At 38.8% G+C, this 16,245-nt stretch overlaps 1 protein-coding gene across 1 annotated transcript in view; it reads right to left on the bottom strand.

Annotated features, from left to right (window-relative positions):
* Window positions 1-16,245, bottom strand: part of Abcb5 (ATP binding cassette subfamily B member 5) — a 94,711-nt gene that overhangs the window by 20,262 nt on the left and 58,204 nt on the right. The window contains exons 20-21 of the mRNA XM_021179221.1: window positions 13,518-13,601; window positions 2,891-3,094 (exon numbers count right to left, since the gene is read on the bottom strand). Coding sequence (XP_021034880.1) covers window positions 2,891-3,094; window positions 13,518-13,601 — 288 coding nt within the window. The remainder of the gene's footprint in view (window positions 1-2,890; window positions 3,095-13,517; window positions 13,602-16,245) is intronic.

The following is a 16,245-nucleotide window of genomic DNA, read 5'->3' on the forward strand; positions in this document are numbered from 1 at the left end:
TAAAAATATATGTAACTAAAATATGACTGGTTTCTTTATGTTTAGATATTGTTTAAAAAGAAAACACTTAGATGGGTTTCAGAATGGGGGAGGCTTCTGGCTTAGAACAACATTTGAATCTGAGAATGCAGTTTAGCTTGAAAGATACATAACAAAGTGTTGCAACATTTTGGTTCAGACTACCTCCATGGACTGTCATACAGGAGGCCCAGGTGGACACCCCACATTTATTAAAGGAAATCTTGGGCTTCAGACTCTGCTCTGAGTTTTCATGTTCTCTTTAACTCCATAACTTCATTAATCTCAAAGAATCCTACACTTTCTACAACCAGTTGTTTACAAGGAAAATGGATAAGACTGTTGGAGTCTTATTTTAGGGGAAAAAAAGAAATGAGTGACAATAAGAAACTTTTTAAAGATTCTTTTTCACCCCTTCTCCCTGGCTGGCAGCGCAGAGGTTGCATGATGCCTGGAGTTACTGTAACAGATGTTAACCAGCAGGAGTTCATCAGAGCTCTGGCAGCCATCCTCGAAAAGTTCAAGATGCTGAAAGTTCAAAACACAGCTGTTTGGTGGACACGGTCAAGCTAGCCAAAAATAAAGAGCTTGTCCCATATGACGAGAACTGGTTCTACATACCAGGTGCTTCCACAGCATGGTACCTGTACCTCCGTGGTGGTGCAGGGGTTGGTTCTATGACTATGATCTATGGAGGATGGCAGAGAAAAGGTGTCAGGCCCAGCCACTTCAGCAGAGGCTCTAAGAGTCTGCATACTGCGTGCATGCCAGTGCCTAAGTGTCAGAAGAAGACATTGGATCCCCTGAAATTTGAGTTATGGGTGGTTGTTAGCCACCATATGAGTGCTGGGAATTGAACTCAGGTGCACTGGAAGAGCAGCAAGAGCTCTTAACCACTGGAGCCTCTGCAGCCTCAAGAACTACAATAATCGTAAGAAAAACTAATAAAGCCATTTTACATTAAAAAAAAATCCCGATGATTTCTTCCAGTTTACATAAGCGAATAAAAGGAAGATGTACTGGCTGTTTTTGTGTGACAACTTGATGTAAGCTGGAGTTATAATAGAGAAAGGAGCCTCCTTTGAGGAAATGCCTCCAAGAGATCCAGCTGTAAGGCATTTTCTCAATTAGTGATCAAGGGTAAGAGGGCCCATTGTGGGTGGTGCCATCCTTGGGTTCTATAAGAAAGCAAGCTGAGCAAGCCAGGGGAAACAATCCAATAAGCAGTGCCCCTTCGTGGCCTCTGCATCAGTTCCTGCCTCCAAGTTCTTGCGCTGTGTGTGTTCCTGTAATGACTTCCCTTGGTGATGAACAGCAGTGTAGAAGTAATTTGAATAAGCCCTTTTCCACGTCTTGCTTCTAGGTCATGATGTTTTGTGCAGGAACACAAACCCTAAGACTTGAAGACCAGCATCTTTTATTACTAAATCCTTAAATTTATGTTGATTGATTGATGATGTATGTGATTGTGTATGGGAGAGGGTAGGGTGCGCTTCTACATCCATGGGGAGGACAGAGGACAACTTCGAGTGGTAGTTTTCTCCTTCACCATGCAGGATTCCAGGATCAAATTCCAGTCATTAGGTGTGGTAGCAAGTGCCTTTACCTGCTGAGCCATCTCTCTGGCTGCTAAATTGACTTGTTAAAAGCTGCAGGTACAGACTCAAATTGCCTAATTTAAAGGCAATTACTAATTGTACAGTGTCAGGTTAATCTTATGACACAAAAAATGAGATAAAAAATCTAATTAATGTCTTAATAATTTAGAAAATTTCCAAATTATCACCATTTTAAAAGCATACAGGGAGGGTAAACACTACCTCTGAGACAAATATTTGCTGAGCAGTTTATCCAGCACAAGTAGACATTCCAAGGCTCCTTATCTAGTATAAGAAATGTGGAAAGGTCCAAGGTCGGGCAAACCAGATCACTAAGTAACTGTCTGCACTTAAGAGTATTTGTGATGTGTATACTATGCTAGCTCTAATTCAGTTGCTGTTAATGTCACTCTAGGTGACATTAAAGTCATTTTCATATTCAGAGAATATGAAATCAATCTGCCATCAGTATGGCAGAGCTTTGAAGCCACGTGAAGAGAGAAAAAGTCTAAGGCCTGGAAAGTATACTCAGAAAAGATCCAGTACTTGCATGCTGTATCTTCTGAAATGCTGTCATGATAAAAAGGAATGTAGTATACAAAGATACCTAAACAAAACCAAACCCAGAATACCTCCCCAGGCCGAGCATTAAAACACAATGTAACAGTAGGCATTACTAGTCACTAGAGGAACAGGTGTGTAGAAGAATGATAAATGCTTGACATCACAGCATTATACAAGGAAGATGCCCCGGTGAGGGCAGTCATTAGGTCACATGACCCTCTTTCATCACAGATGCTTAACTATATGGCAGTGTTTTCCTAAACCTCAAAAACTGTGGTTTTTGGTTTTTGGGTTTCTTTTTTGTACTGTGGTTGATTCTGAAAAGCTTAAGTGTGGGAAAAGAATATATAGTTGCATGAACTGTTCATTGACTATTGATTATTAAAAATAGAGTTATTTAGGTGTCATCAATATTAATGTCTTGTACTCAGTAACTGTTAGACTTCCTGACATTTTGAAAAATAAAATGCCCAGAATTATTATTTGAGAAATTTTAATTATCCAGTAAATAGAGGATGGGGATCCATGGCATTCGAAACCTCAACTTAACAGTAACAGTAATAATGGAGGACACTGTTAAATGTGCTTGCTATCTTCTGGTTGCCATCCTCAGGGTTTTGTATAACAATAATGTTTTGTTTAATGTATGGATCTGTAAGTGGATACTCTTATTATCATCCTCAGGGTGGAAACAAGAGCCTGCACCTTACCTTTCCAGCACGCTTAAGGGCCTGCTTATCCCTGTTGGCAAAGCCAGCCATTGCTGCGGTTTGAATCATTCCTGTCACTGCAAGCACAGGCGCAAAGCTGAGAATCAGGAGTGTCATCTCCCATCCATATATGAAGGAGATGAGAATGGACAGACTCATGTTGCTCACATCTTGTGTTATGATCCCAAGTCTTGAAGTTGCTGCCTAGAGTCAGACATATGTGAAGTGGGGAGTTAAATTTAGAAGAATTCTCCTAATTTCCTGTAAAGTGAGGTGCTTTTAAACTTACACTTGGACTTGTTCTTTAAGACTATTTTCAAAGATTAATGAGGACATATATTTTTTTGAAAACCTAGTTAAGGAATCCTTTCATTTTCAACCTTACATCCAGTATTGAGACAGCCACACAGAATGTTGTCTATTTTAACACTGTATACATACAGAATGTAGAAGCATGGTACAAGTTTTAGATTATTTGAATTAAATATGGCCTGCTTTGTTTTATTTATTGATTGATTTTTTTTTGGGGGGGGGATAGGGTCTCTCTTCATAGTACTGGCTGTCCTAGAGCTCACTGTGTAGACCAGGCTAGCTTAGAACTACCAGAGGTCCACCTGCCTCTGCCTGTTGAGTGCTGGGATTAAGGGTGTATACCACCACTGTGACCTGCAAATATGACCTGTTATAAGGTTACTCCAAGAGTTCTTTTTAGCTGCATGTGATTTCACATTCTGATAAAAATTAAGTATATTGAGAATTGAAGTAACAGGATTTCTTTGTCTCCTGAAAGATGTTCTGTGTTTATGCACATACACACATAGTAATTCATATGGAATTCATACCCTACATCAATCATAACTTCTAAATTATTATTACTACAGTGTGTGTGTGTGTGTGCGCAGCCCTCATGGAGAGGTCAGAGGACAACTCTGTGAGATATTTCTTTCCGTCCACCTTTATGTGGGCTCTGACGATCCCTCAAGTTCTGGTGAGGCTTGAATGACAAATGTCGAGTGATCTCTCCAGCCCCCTAACTCAGCAACTTATGAAAATAAACCCAGTATCTTGAAAAAGTGGCAGAGTAATGAGGTCTGTGAGCAAAAACAACATAGCAAAAGGTAAGAGTGAGTTAGTCTTTTGTGAAGCATTTTCTACTGTTTGCTGTTATGAAATTGTTGTTACATTCAGTGGGAAAATATCTTAATGTTTAATACCACTAAAGCACCAGTTTTACAGACTGGCATAATGTCATGCACTTAAAATTTAAGTGCCTGGAAAGCATGGTTTAAAATGTGTATATTAACTTTCACAGAGGTTTCATGTATTATATTTGCATAAAAAAGAATTCTGTGCTTTAGCTTACATATTTATTAAAATCAACTCTTTGTCTCTAAAAAGATTCTAAGGTGAATTGTCAACTTCTATTTTAACAATATTTCCTTATGGAATTGACAAACTTGAGATTTTTTTCATAGTTTTGGCACAGTTAACCTGTCACATGACTTCCATCAGTCATTCTTGCTCATCTCATAGCTGTGCTGAGCTCTAGGCACCTCTGTGAGTCCTAGACTGCATATGAGGGAGCACGGAGAGACAAGAGCTCTTGTAGGAAAGTGCAGCACTGCTGCACAGATCTGTGCTACTTGTGCTCATTGTGATTGCTAGTGAGCAGAACTGGGAGGTAGTGTGTGTGTGTGTGCCAATGTGTACGTGTGTGTGTGTGTGCATATGTGAGTGTATGTATGTGTGTGTGAGTGTGTGTGCATGAGAGTATGTGTGTATGTGTGTCTGCATGTTTGAGCATGTGTGTGTATGTGAGTGAGTGTATTTGTGTATGTGTGTGTGTGTGAGTCTGTGAATGTCTGTGCATGTGTGTGTATGTGTGTGTGAGTGTGTGTGCATGAGAGTATGTGTGTATGTGTGTCTGCATGTTTGAGCATGTGTGTGTATGTGAGTGAGTGTATTTGTGTATGTGTGTGTGTGTGAGTCTGTGAATGTCTGTGCATGTGTGTGTATGTGTGTGTGAGTGTGTATGTTTATGCATTTACATCTGCATTTACTTATCTAAAATTTCTTGAAATCCAAGAGTCTCTGCAGTTTTTCCGATTCCCATTCAAGGCTACAAGGTTAGTTTCAGTTTTCCCCTCTCCTTATTTGTTCTCTCTCTTCACAAGTGAAAAATCTGGGTCTCCCATTTTCCTTTCTTCCCCTCCCCTCCCCTTCCCTCCCCCCTCCCCTCCCCTCCCCTCTGTTCTACACCACACCCATCCTACCCCATCCCACCCTACCCTACCGTCCTCTCCTTTTACCTATTTGTGTTTTTAGATGAGATTTCACACTTAATCTTGCTGGCTTGGAACTTATGGAAATTCTCCTGCCTCTGTGCTGAGATTACCGGCATAGGCTACCATGTTTGACTTCTAATTTTTCTTAATAGGCTTATATTTCCATGTACAATCCATTTGTTGTCACAGAGACTAACTTTCCATGCATAGCACCTTCCTCACCTTGCTCTGGCTGCTCCCCTCAACTTTTTTTTGTTTTGTTTTTGTTTTGATACAATGCCTGGATGCCTGATTCATCATATCTAGCCTCTAACACCTGGCCCTGTTCCTTCTCCCACAGTGATAGAAGACCAAAAACTCAGCTATGTATCCCAGTAGTGTTAAATGGAAAGATTAAAAGTTCTCTTCATTCAAGTGTGTGTTCATATATTTATCTTTTTTTTTTTTATTACTTAACAGATTGGTCTCATTAAGTGAAGGTGTAAGTGGTAATATCAAGCCAGAAAGGGAGGTGGAGACACTGTAGCCCAAGGCAAGAAAATATTACAAGAGTAATCTTTGAATAAGTAGAAGTGTCTTTATAATTGTTATGTAAGTACTACATGCCTAAGGCAAAGCCTTCAGACACAGCACTTGGTGGTTCTCTGTGAGTTCAAGACCAGATTGGTCTAAAAAGTGGGTTCAAAGCCAGCCTATATGAGACTCTGTCTCAGTCCCCTTGCCCCCAGATAAAATGCATAAACAAAGAGCTACAGGTCTTATGATTCTTCTTTGGGTAGAAAACTTGGTACTTAGGCAATGCACTAAAATGTTAAATGCTATGAAGAAAAATAAAGAGGGTTCTCAGTGTGTAGCTCTGACTGGTAGGGAACTCATTATAGAGTAGCCTTGAACTCATAGAGATCGTCCTTCCCCTGTCTTTCAAGGGCTGAGATTAAAGGCATGTGCCTCTACACTGAGCCACCTGACTTTTTTACAAAGATGCCAAAAAATACATAAAGAAGGAAAGACACTGTTCTGGCTGGTTTTTTATGTCAACTTGATAGGAACTAGGGGCATCTGAGAGGAAGCCTCAGTTGACAAAATGACTCCACAAGAATAACATGTGGGCAGGCCTGTATGGTATTTTCATAATTGGTGATTGATGGAGGAGGGCCAAGCCCTTTGTGGGTGGGGTCATCCTTGGGCTAGTGCTCATGGGTTCTATAAGAAAGCAGGCTGCACAAGCCATGGGGACCAAGCCAGCAAGCCACACTCCTTCATGGCCTCTGCATCATCTCCAACCTCCAGGTTCTTATCTGATTTGAGTTCCTGCCTTGGCTTTCTTTCCTCAGTGGAAACTCCTTCCTCCTCAAGTAGCTTTTGGTCATGATGCTTTGTCATAGCAACAGTAACCCAACTAAGACAGACATCTTTTTCAGCAAATGGTGCCTGGAAAACTGGATGCCCATATGTAAAAGAATGAAAATATATCTTATTTCTCACCCTACACAAAACTCAACTCCAAGTGGGTCAGAGATCTTAATTTCAGACCAGATTCTTAACTGCTAGAAAATAGATTCTCTCACATACTTGATGGGTTTTGTCAAACTACACCTCTTACAAATTATATAGTTTTCAGTAAACTATCAAAAAAGTAATGGGGGTGGGGCTTGAGAAGTGACTTAGCAGTTAAAAGCACTAGCTGCTCTTCCAAAGGACCCAGGTTCAAATCCCAGCACCCTCATAACTGTCTGTAACTCCAGTTTCAGTGAATCTGATACCCTTACACAGATATACATGCAGGCAAACCATAAGATAAAACTGAATAAATCATTTTAAAAAGCAGTTGAAGGTATAACTGGTAAGAAAACTACATACATAGCCTGGGAAAATGAAGGAATCTCAGGATGTAATTATAGTAACATTCTACGAAGAACATCTGCTTCTGGCCAAGATGGAGTAACTGATTTATTTTCTATCACAAACAGAAAGAAATAGATAAAGTAGTATGTATTTGAAGTGTTGGTTTTCAAGGCATTCTATATAAGACATCCAGTATCTAGGAACAGAGATGGCAGGCAAACAGTGATTGCCTCAGCTACTTTCTGGATTGAATGAGCAAAGCGGAGGGGCCAAGGATTCTAATCAGCTTGCAGCATATTAACCAGAGCAAAAGGGCTAAATTGAGACAAACCAGGACAGCCACAGAAGGTGCGTTTTAAGTATTTATCTGAAAAAATGCATTCACATGGGAACTGAAGATATATTGTGCCTAATCATACTAGCCAGATTGAGAGGTTTGTGATTTGCAGGGCTTCGGGTAGGGTGTACAGAATGCCCTTGCCTTGAAGTAGACTCCAGTCCTGCTGAGCAAGTCATCACATAAACAGTTGAATGGAATAAACCTTTCCCTGGTGACTTTTAACTCATTGTAGAATAAAACTCAAGAATACATAGAAAGATAGAAATACCTGGCATCTAAATTGCCAAATTCCTAATGTGTGGCATATAATAAAAAATAACCAGCTGGGCTAAAGTGTAGCAAACTGAGGCTCATAATAAGGACAGAGGTTAATCAACTGAAATCACTCCAGGACTAACAAAGGGTTAAATAAAGCCTTATCTCATTTACATGTAGAATCTGAAAACAACAAGCTGATAGAAAGAGAATACAGTGGTGGCTACAGAATCTGTCCTGTTAATGCCATGCTTGCAACTGTAATATATGAAGCACTGTGTGTTCTCACTAGATCACACACTAAGAAAATAAAAAATAAGTACTACCACTGTGAATACTTATCATACTCACATTTTGTAGGAAAACAACATTTAGAAAAATTAGGAAATTTGAAATGGAAAACCAAAATTTCTACATAAAATATGAAAATGAGACTTAAACCAAAGTGATTTTTCTAAGTGGCTTATTTACCAGCCAAGACAAAAAAAAAAAAAAAAAAGGATAGATAATGGTTAACTTCATTAAATTTGATAGTAGCTGTGGAAGAGCTACATCCAGAATGCAGACTTTGTTATCATGTTGTTACCTGTTTAACAACTGTGCTTGGAGCTGAAGAAACTGAGAGAGCAACATCAATAGTCAATTTTTAAATTTTTATTTATTTATTTAATGTATAGGAGTACACTGTCACTGTCCTCAGACACACTAGAAGAGGGCATCAGATCCCATTACAGGTGGTTGTGGAACACCATGTGGTTGCTGGGAATTGAACTCAGGACCTCTGGAAGAGCAGTCAGTGCTCTTAACCATTGAGCCATCTCTCCAGACCTGCCAATTTTTGATATCTAGATTATTTTGATAGACAATTGGGTGGTACATATGTGTTATCTTGGAAAGCTGAGGCAGGGGGATCTTGAGTTTAAGGACATCCTGGGTTGCTACCTAATTTGAGGCCAGCCTAGGCTACATAGCAAGTCTCTCTCTCTCTCTCTCTCTCTCTCTCTCTCTCTCTGTGTGTGTGTTGGTGATTATTTCTATATTAATACGAAGATATGTATGTATAAAGATTACATATATAAATATTTATATATAAAGTTTTTTTGAGTGAGTTTCCTGACTCACAATGGGTTTACATATGTTAATGCTACTTACTATTCAGTTTGTTTCTATTTCTTGAGAATGAGCTTAAAGTGACTGAAAAGTTAGATAATGTTAATAATTCGTATGTAGAACAACTATACATGAGAATACTTTAAAAAACCTGAGAGAGAACAACCTGAAGTGGAATCTGCTAAGATGTATTATAAGTGGTGGTAGTGAAAATATTTATGAGAAGAAATAAGAATTAGAAACAGATAAAAGCTTGCCATAATGTAATACATGCGAACTATATTTACTCATTGCTATAATTCAGCAGTGTGCTTTTTGTAGAAAAGCATAGAATTTATCATGTATTTATCATAGATTTGGATGTCAGATTTTGCTACACACTTGATAACTATTCTTAATAAACTTAGCCTAAAACCTCAAGGCAGGATTATAATTATATGTCAGCTTATACTGTTCTAAATAAAGTCATTTCAATAACAACTAATGTTGCTTGGCTCAAAAGGACTATCAAGCTGTTTTATATACTTCCCATGTCAGAAATCAAGAAATGAGATCATCATTGCCCAAGTTAATATACTAGCACAAACTGATCAGCTCATTGGCTCTGAAATTAATAAATGATGTAAGCGTTTATGATTTCTCAAGGTAACATAATTATAGCTTCAACAAGCAGAGATCTTGGCATTAGCATTGGGTCTGTTGGTGGCACAGATGTGCCCCATGGTGATGGTAGGATTTTTTTGTGTGAAAACGAAGTAAGAGCTCTGACTGATGACAGTGTTACTAGAAGTTACAGAAACAACAATACCTTGTAATCTTGTGGAGTCTAGATTCCGCAAGAATCTGAAATGGTCTTATACTTTTATTAAAACTACTTATTATATGAGAGTCTGTTGACAGATTGGTGGGCAATAAGCCATTACTTTGGGCTAAAACAATGCCAGTTAAAGAGGCTGTGTGATCCAACTTAAGAGAGGTGTGTGGCTGCATTTCACCAATGTGTTTTGATCATAGTTCTCAAAGTATCAGAGCTTCCAAAAGTGACAGTGAGAATATTTGTCATCTGAAAAAGAATTTGTTGGACAAATTCACAAAAGCTGACTGTGTGTATGTACACATATAATATAGAAGATTATATATTTTGGGCCATTAGTTAAAGATTTCTAACTAAGACATATTATTATTATTAGGGGTTTGTCTCATAAATATTCACACTAATATACTTGACAAATTATGACTGAAATTGTGTAATGCAGGAACTGGAATATGATTTAACTAAGTTCACAGGATAGAAATACGACACTAAATTATTTCTAGACTCATCTCCAATCTATCTTCTTGAGGAAGGGGTTAGCAGGCAAGTCACTCTTTGTCTGACATGAAGATTACCCATCACACTGGGTGTGATGTCACCCTTATGCGGCCAAGCGAACATTTATGTGAACTTGTATTAGAGAAGTAGCAGACTCCCTCACACTTGGAAGTCTTGTCTCACTTTACACCTTAAAGTTATCGAGTTCAAAGTGTACACAGCCTGACCATTTATTCTATAGGTACTGCTTTTTGAAAATGGATTTATTTATTTGTATTTTATGAGTATGGGGGCTTTGCCTACATGTGATGTCTGTGTACCCTGGGCATGCTTGGTGCCCTTGGAGGCCAGAGGTGGACATTGGATTTTCTGGGATTGACATTACAGATAGTTCTGAGCTACCATGTGGGTGCTGGAAACTTAACCCAGGTCTTCTACAAGAGTAATATGTGTCCTTAACCACTGAGCAATCTTTCCAGACCCATCACAATTACTTTTTTTTTCCCACTTTAATAACAATGATTTATTGATATGACTTTTACTAAAAGCTGGAATGGTTTAATATGCATGAAAAATAAATTATCTTATATATATATAATATATATCTTTCTCTATGCAAATGCATAGCCATGAAAGTGTTCAACAACAAATGTTGTCTCATCATCTAGAAGGACTATCTCCAACAAGAAAAACTGGTGACTAAGACTCCTAAAAGCTCTATACAGTGCAGCATGCAATGACTACCCATCGAGAACTCTGTTCCTCCTAATTGAGCACAGGGGGACCTATCGAAAAATGCCTCCACTTCTGTGTGTCTAATGGATACACAGGGGATGCTGCTTCCATGTTTCTGCAGCTGTAGTACAAAACAGTCTGGCCCTCATATCTTAAGGTTGTTGTAATTACACCACACATTCCATAGCCAGAGTTAGAGTTCTTAGTCCCAAATAATTTTGAACCTGCTCCTATTGTAATCATATCTTCTCTCTCTCTCTCTCTCTCTCTCTCTCTCTCTCTCTCTCTCTCTCTCTCTCTCTCTGTCTCTCTCTCTCAGTTAAATATTTTGGCTTGTTCAAAAGCTGTTGTAAAAGCAGCAGTTTTAGTTGCAATAAAGAAGTTTCATATTATCATCAGCACTAATTGGATGCTTATAAAGAGTCAAGCTGGGCAATGTTCTATTTTTTAATTTTATTTTTTATTTGCGTTTGTGTGTGTCTCTCTATGTGTGCATACACATGCTTTTATAAAGGTCAACTGTGGAGTCAGTTGTTTGCTTTGACCAGAAGTAGGGCTTCTGGTGGTTGGAGATCAGGTTACCACACTGTACAGCAACTGTTTTTATCTGCTGAGCCCTCCAGGATATCCTTCTCCCTCCCTCCCCCCTCCCTCCCTTTTCCCCTCCCTCTCTTCTCTCTCTCTCTCTCTCTCCTTCTTTTTCTCTGAGACAGGGTGAAAGATAGGCAGTATGAAAAATTTTTAGCACATTGTCACAATAAAGGAAAAAAATACCACTTTTGGGGAGCAGGGGGATTTCCATGGATTTATCAGGACTGACATTTTCTGCTTAAGGCTGTAACTAGCATTTCAAATGTACTGGTTGTTCACACCAACCTATTGCCTATTAGATAAGTACTGTGCTCAATATTTTTTACAGATTTTTTTTTTTTTTGCCCACGTAAGCTAGTAAGATTGAGGTCTTTGGCCCTCTTTTAGAATTGAAATCCAATCTAATAAAATCTTAGAGATCTTCCTTAACTCTTCTAGAGAGTTCATATTCTAACAGAACTTTAAATATCTTGTAGTTGAAAGGTGACTCAGTGGATAAAGCACTTGCTTTGAGAGCACGAAGGTCTAAGTTCTGGTCCTTAGCATATGCACCTGTAACCACAGCACTGCAGGAGCTGGAGACAGATTGATGGGGTGTCCTGGTACCAGCCTAGCTCCAGGTTCATCCTTGTCTCAAAGAAATAAGGAAGCAAGTGACACAGATGTCTGATGCCCTCCTCTGGCCTCTGGCCAAATATGTATGGGCCCTCACATCGACATTAAATAAAAAAAAAACCTCACTTAAAGTAAGAATAAGACAATTTGCATTATACTCATTTTCTCAATTAGATTAAAATCTTAATTGTTTTATAAAAGTTAATTTAAAAAATTTATGTGCGTATACTGTAGCTGTCCTCAGACACACCAGAAGAGGGCATCGGATCCCATTACAGATGGTTGGGAGTCACCATGTGGCTGCTGGGAACTGAACTCAGGACCTCTGGAAGAATAGCCAGTGATCTTAGCCTCTGAGCCATCTCTCCAGCCCTAAAAGTTAATTTTAATAAAATAATTTGAAGAAAATTGATATTTGTCCTATCATCTATCTCATCAATCTATCATGAATCTATTACCTATTCTATCTTTCTTTCTATCTATCTATTATCTATCAATCAATCTATCTTCATCTTCATCATCATCATCATCAATCTATCCTCACCATATAGCCCAGGCTGGCCTTGAATTCATTATGTGAAATGAGCTACCCTGTAACTTGGAGTAATTCTCTTGTCCCAGCTTTCCAAACCCTGAGATTACAGACATAAATTAGCACACCTGGCTAGCAAGTTGTTCTTTTCCTCCTGCATACAACCCTGTTCCTACACTTATTCAAGCATCATGTTCAGTGTGCTGCTGCTGTGCCAGTAACCTGAATATGATGAACAATGTGTTATTTACTTTTAATACGACAGGCCATGGTTATATACACAACCTCACATGATCTGCAGAGAAACACCACTGAGCACACATCAATAGATATCCCTTTAAGTGAGGTCTTAGTTTCTGAGGAAATAAAAATTAAACTTTTCCTTCATTGACATTTCTGGAGCTAGGTGAAGCACAGGTCTTTAAGTCTAGCATTTGGAGGCTGAGAAAGGAGCCTCATGGGTTCAAAGCCAGCCTGGGATTCTTAATGATGCTCTGCCTCAAAACAAAGCAATGAAAAAAATCTGTGCTGGGTGTGATTTTTTTTTCTTCTTGCTATTTTTTTCTCTGCCATTTCCTTGTGAACTCTTGTCTCTAATTCTAAGAATCTTTTTTAGTTTTAGATTTATTCTAATACATGAATCAAAGCTTCGTTATTTTAGGTGAAAAATAGCCTGATCTCAGAAATTTCCTTATATTATTTAATGCTTAACACTTACTGCTGGGCCATCTCAGCATAAGCCACAGATAAGGACAGACACATATGTGTAGGCACACATGCATGCCCCTCAGAGTGCTGTTAAGATGGACTGGTAAGATGACTCAGTGGGAAAAGCCACCTTCCACCAGGCCTGGTGCCTGAGTTCAATTCCCAGGTCCCATGTAGTGGGTGGGCAGAACCAACTTCAGAAAGCTGTCCTCTGCCTTCATATGGGATGTGGCTCATGCTCACTCACCCATATAACACATAAATGCAAAAACAAATTTTAAAACCACAATAATACATACACCCTGAATCTGTGCTACATCCATGGCTAACGTTGTGGTCAGGGCTCCAGTGTTGTTCTCTTTATCATCATACCAGGCCATATCCTAGAGAGAAGGGAATTGGCATACAATTAGAGAGGCATTTTTCTCAGGTCTGAGATTTCTGTTTTATATTGTTTGAAGAAATTTAGTTGCCTTCTCACCTGCCAGTAAGCACTACAGATCAATTGACTTCTGCATCTTATTTCATAAAGCTCTAATTTTTTTTTAGACTGAAGAATGTAAGACTGACTTGTGGACTCATTATCATATTATAATATGCAGAGTGTAGAGCTACAATTGTAGAATGATCATTGTTAAAATGGCCATTGCAACAGAAGAGTGATTTGGAGTTCTGTAAGTATTTTGTGAGAAGACTATCTATCTATCTATCTATCTATCTATCTATCTATCTATCTATCTATCTATCTATCTATTTATTCATTTGCTTAGGGTTTTGGTACTGCAAATTGAATCTAGCACTCAATGCATGTTACACAGTCATTCGCAGTGAGCTGTATATCTAAAACATTCTATTTGCACAGTGGAGTAATGTCCAGTACAACTTAGGAATGTTTTCAAATCTTTTTACCTAAACAGATCAGTGTCAAAACCAAACCAAAAACAAACCAACCAAACCAACCAATCAACCAACCAAAAAAAAAAACAAAACAAAACAAAACAAAAACCCCAAAACCTATTTCTCTCTCCTTTAGAATTCACACAGGCAAGATTTTACCTGACACTTTTTATTACTCCCTGAGTTTGGTAACTCATTGGCACTATGAGGTAAGAGGTGGAAGGTTGGGCAGCTGTTGCCTAGAAGCACAGCATCTAAAGGTAAGAATTGGTTCATTTTTAGCAGCTGATAGAGACAGCTCTTCTGAGTACTTAGCCTGAGGAAATAATTTCCTTTTATTGAGTGTTTCCTCCCACTCACTCAGACCACACTTGTGGATTAAAACTTATTGGAGACACTGATGAACATGGTTCCTATACCAACAACAACAACTACTACAACAACAATAACAACAATAACAACAAACTATTGGCTTGATACAACCCAGCCAGGGCTCTGAGGCCCAAGTTACACAGAAAGAAATTTCTGTCAAGAAAACAGAAATTAAACAGAAGCAGGGCATCAATCATGCAGCATGTGAGAAGAAAGATCTGTGGAGGAGGGTGTCAAGAGGAGGGTGGGTATAACCGTGTAGAGCCATGTCCTATCAGCCACGGCCATGGGAAGCTTTTCCAAAGGATTCAGGGGTTTAGGTGCCCTGAAGCCATGATGACAGTATCCGAGTGAAGCAAGGGGAACATGCACGAGTGATAGCTGCAGCACTGGAACCAGAAGTCAAGTTATTCTGCAGAACTTGCCCTCAAATTAAGAGACTCCATCTACTTTCTAGTCTTTTCTAGACTTCAACATAACATGGGACACATGGAGAAACTTTAGGTGTGATATGACAAATATGGAAAAATGAAATCTGAATATTATGGTCCAGATTTTGCAGTACTCATGATACCACACAACGAACTGTCTTAGTCACCCATCCAGTCAGCAGTATGGCTGAAACTGCTTTCTACAAGTCAGCAATTGTACAACCTAGTGATTGTTTTCTTGCGCACCCAATGTATGTCAATATGTTTAGTAGATTTTCTGGAATCTAGCTGGTACCTGGTAAAAATTGGCTTGCTTTCTGTCCTCCCAGAGGTAAAGTAATTTATAAATAGAAGCTATCAGGAATTTTAATATAACCTTCTCTCAACAATTAATACAATCACACACAAGTGTGTCATGTGTTTTATTTCTGTAGTTAGTACAATAGTCCCATGTGGTATTATGATAATCCACATTTTGTAGATTGGGGAAATGGAGAGACAGAGGGACTAAGTCAAGGACACACAACTGGCAGGTGCTAAGGCCAGGATTTGAGCTTCAGTAAAGAGGCCACCGCTCTTAAGGAACTGTCTTGTTCTGCCTCTCATCTGGCTGAGCATTCTGGCTGAGGTTTTTTTTTTTTTTTCTTCTTGAGCTCCCTGATTTGTTACCTCACACCCTTTTGGAAGAAGTTCCAGGCCTTCCTGAGACTTCTAAGTGGCTGCTGTCAGTTTTATTATTTGATGGCTGAAAGATTCATTTTCACCTAGACTCCCCCAACAAACAATTTAGAGGTGAAATCAGGGGGGTGGGGAGAGCAAACCTCAACCCTCCATAGCCCTGTATATCAATATTGACCACTAAAAACATACGGTGAACAATAGTTTCAATCATGGAACTTAGCAACAATCAGAATAATTATTTAGCTGAAAGGCTCTTAAGTAATCACATAAAAGATAGATTGTATATCTACAGAAAACCACACCCGATTCTATAAACATGTCTGCTTCAGTGAGATTCCAAAATGGTTGTAAAAAGGCACTGCAAGCCTCAGCATGCTTTCTAAGGCTTCCAAGTTTTATCTTAGGACAGAAACCCAGGCAATAAAAGTTAGCTAAAATCTCCCATTGGCTGTCTCCCTTGCCATAGACAAAGCAACACTGTGAAGTCACTTACAAAGAAAAGACTAAAACTGCTACACCAGCCCTTCCATCCACAAAAAAAAAAAAAAAAAAAAAAAAAAAAAAAAAAAAAGGCAAAAAAAATTCTAAAGAAAAAAAAAAAAAAAAAAAAAAAAAAAGACCTGTTGAGAGGGACTGAGCGAAATTA

Source organism: Mus caroli, chromosome 12 (assembly GCF_900094665.2).
Source record: "Mus caroli chromosome 12, CAROLI_EIJ_v1.1, whole genome shotgun sequence".
NCBI lineage: Eukaryota > Metazoa > Chordata > Mammalia > Rodentia > Muridae > Mus > Mus caroli.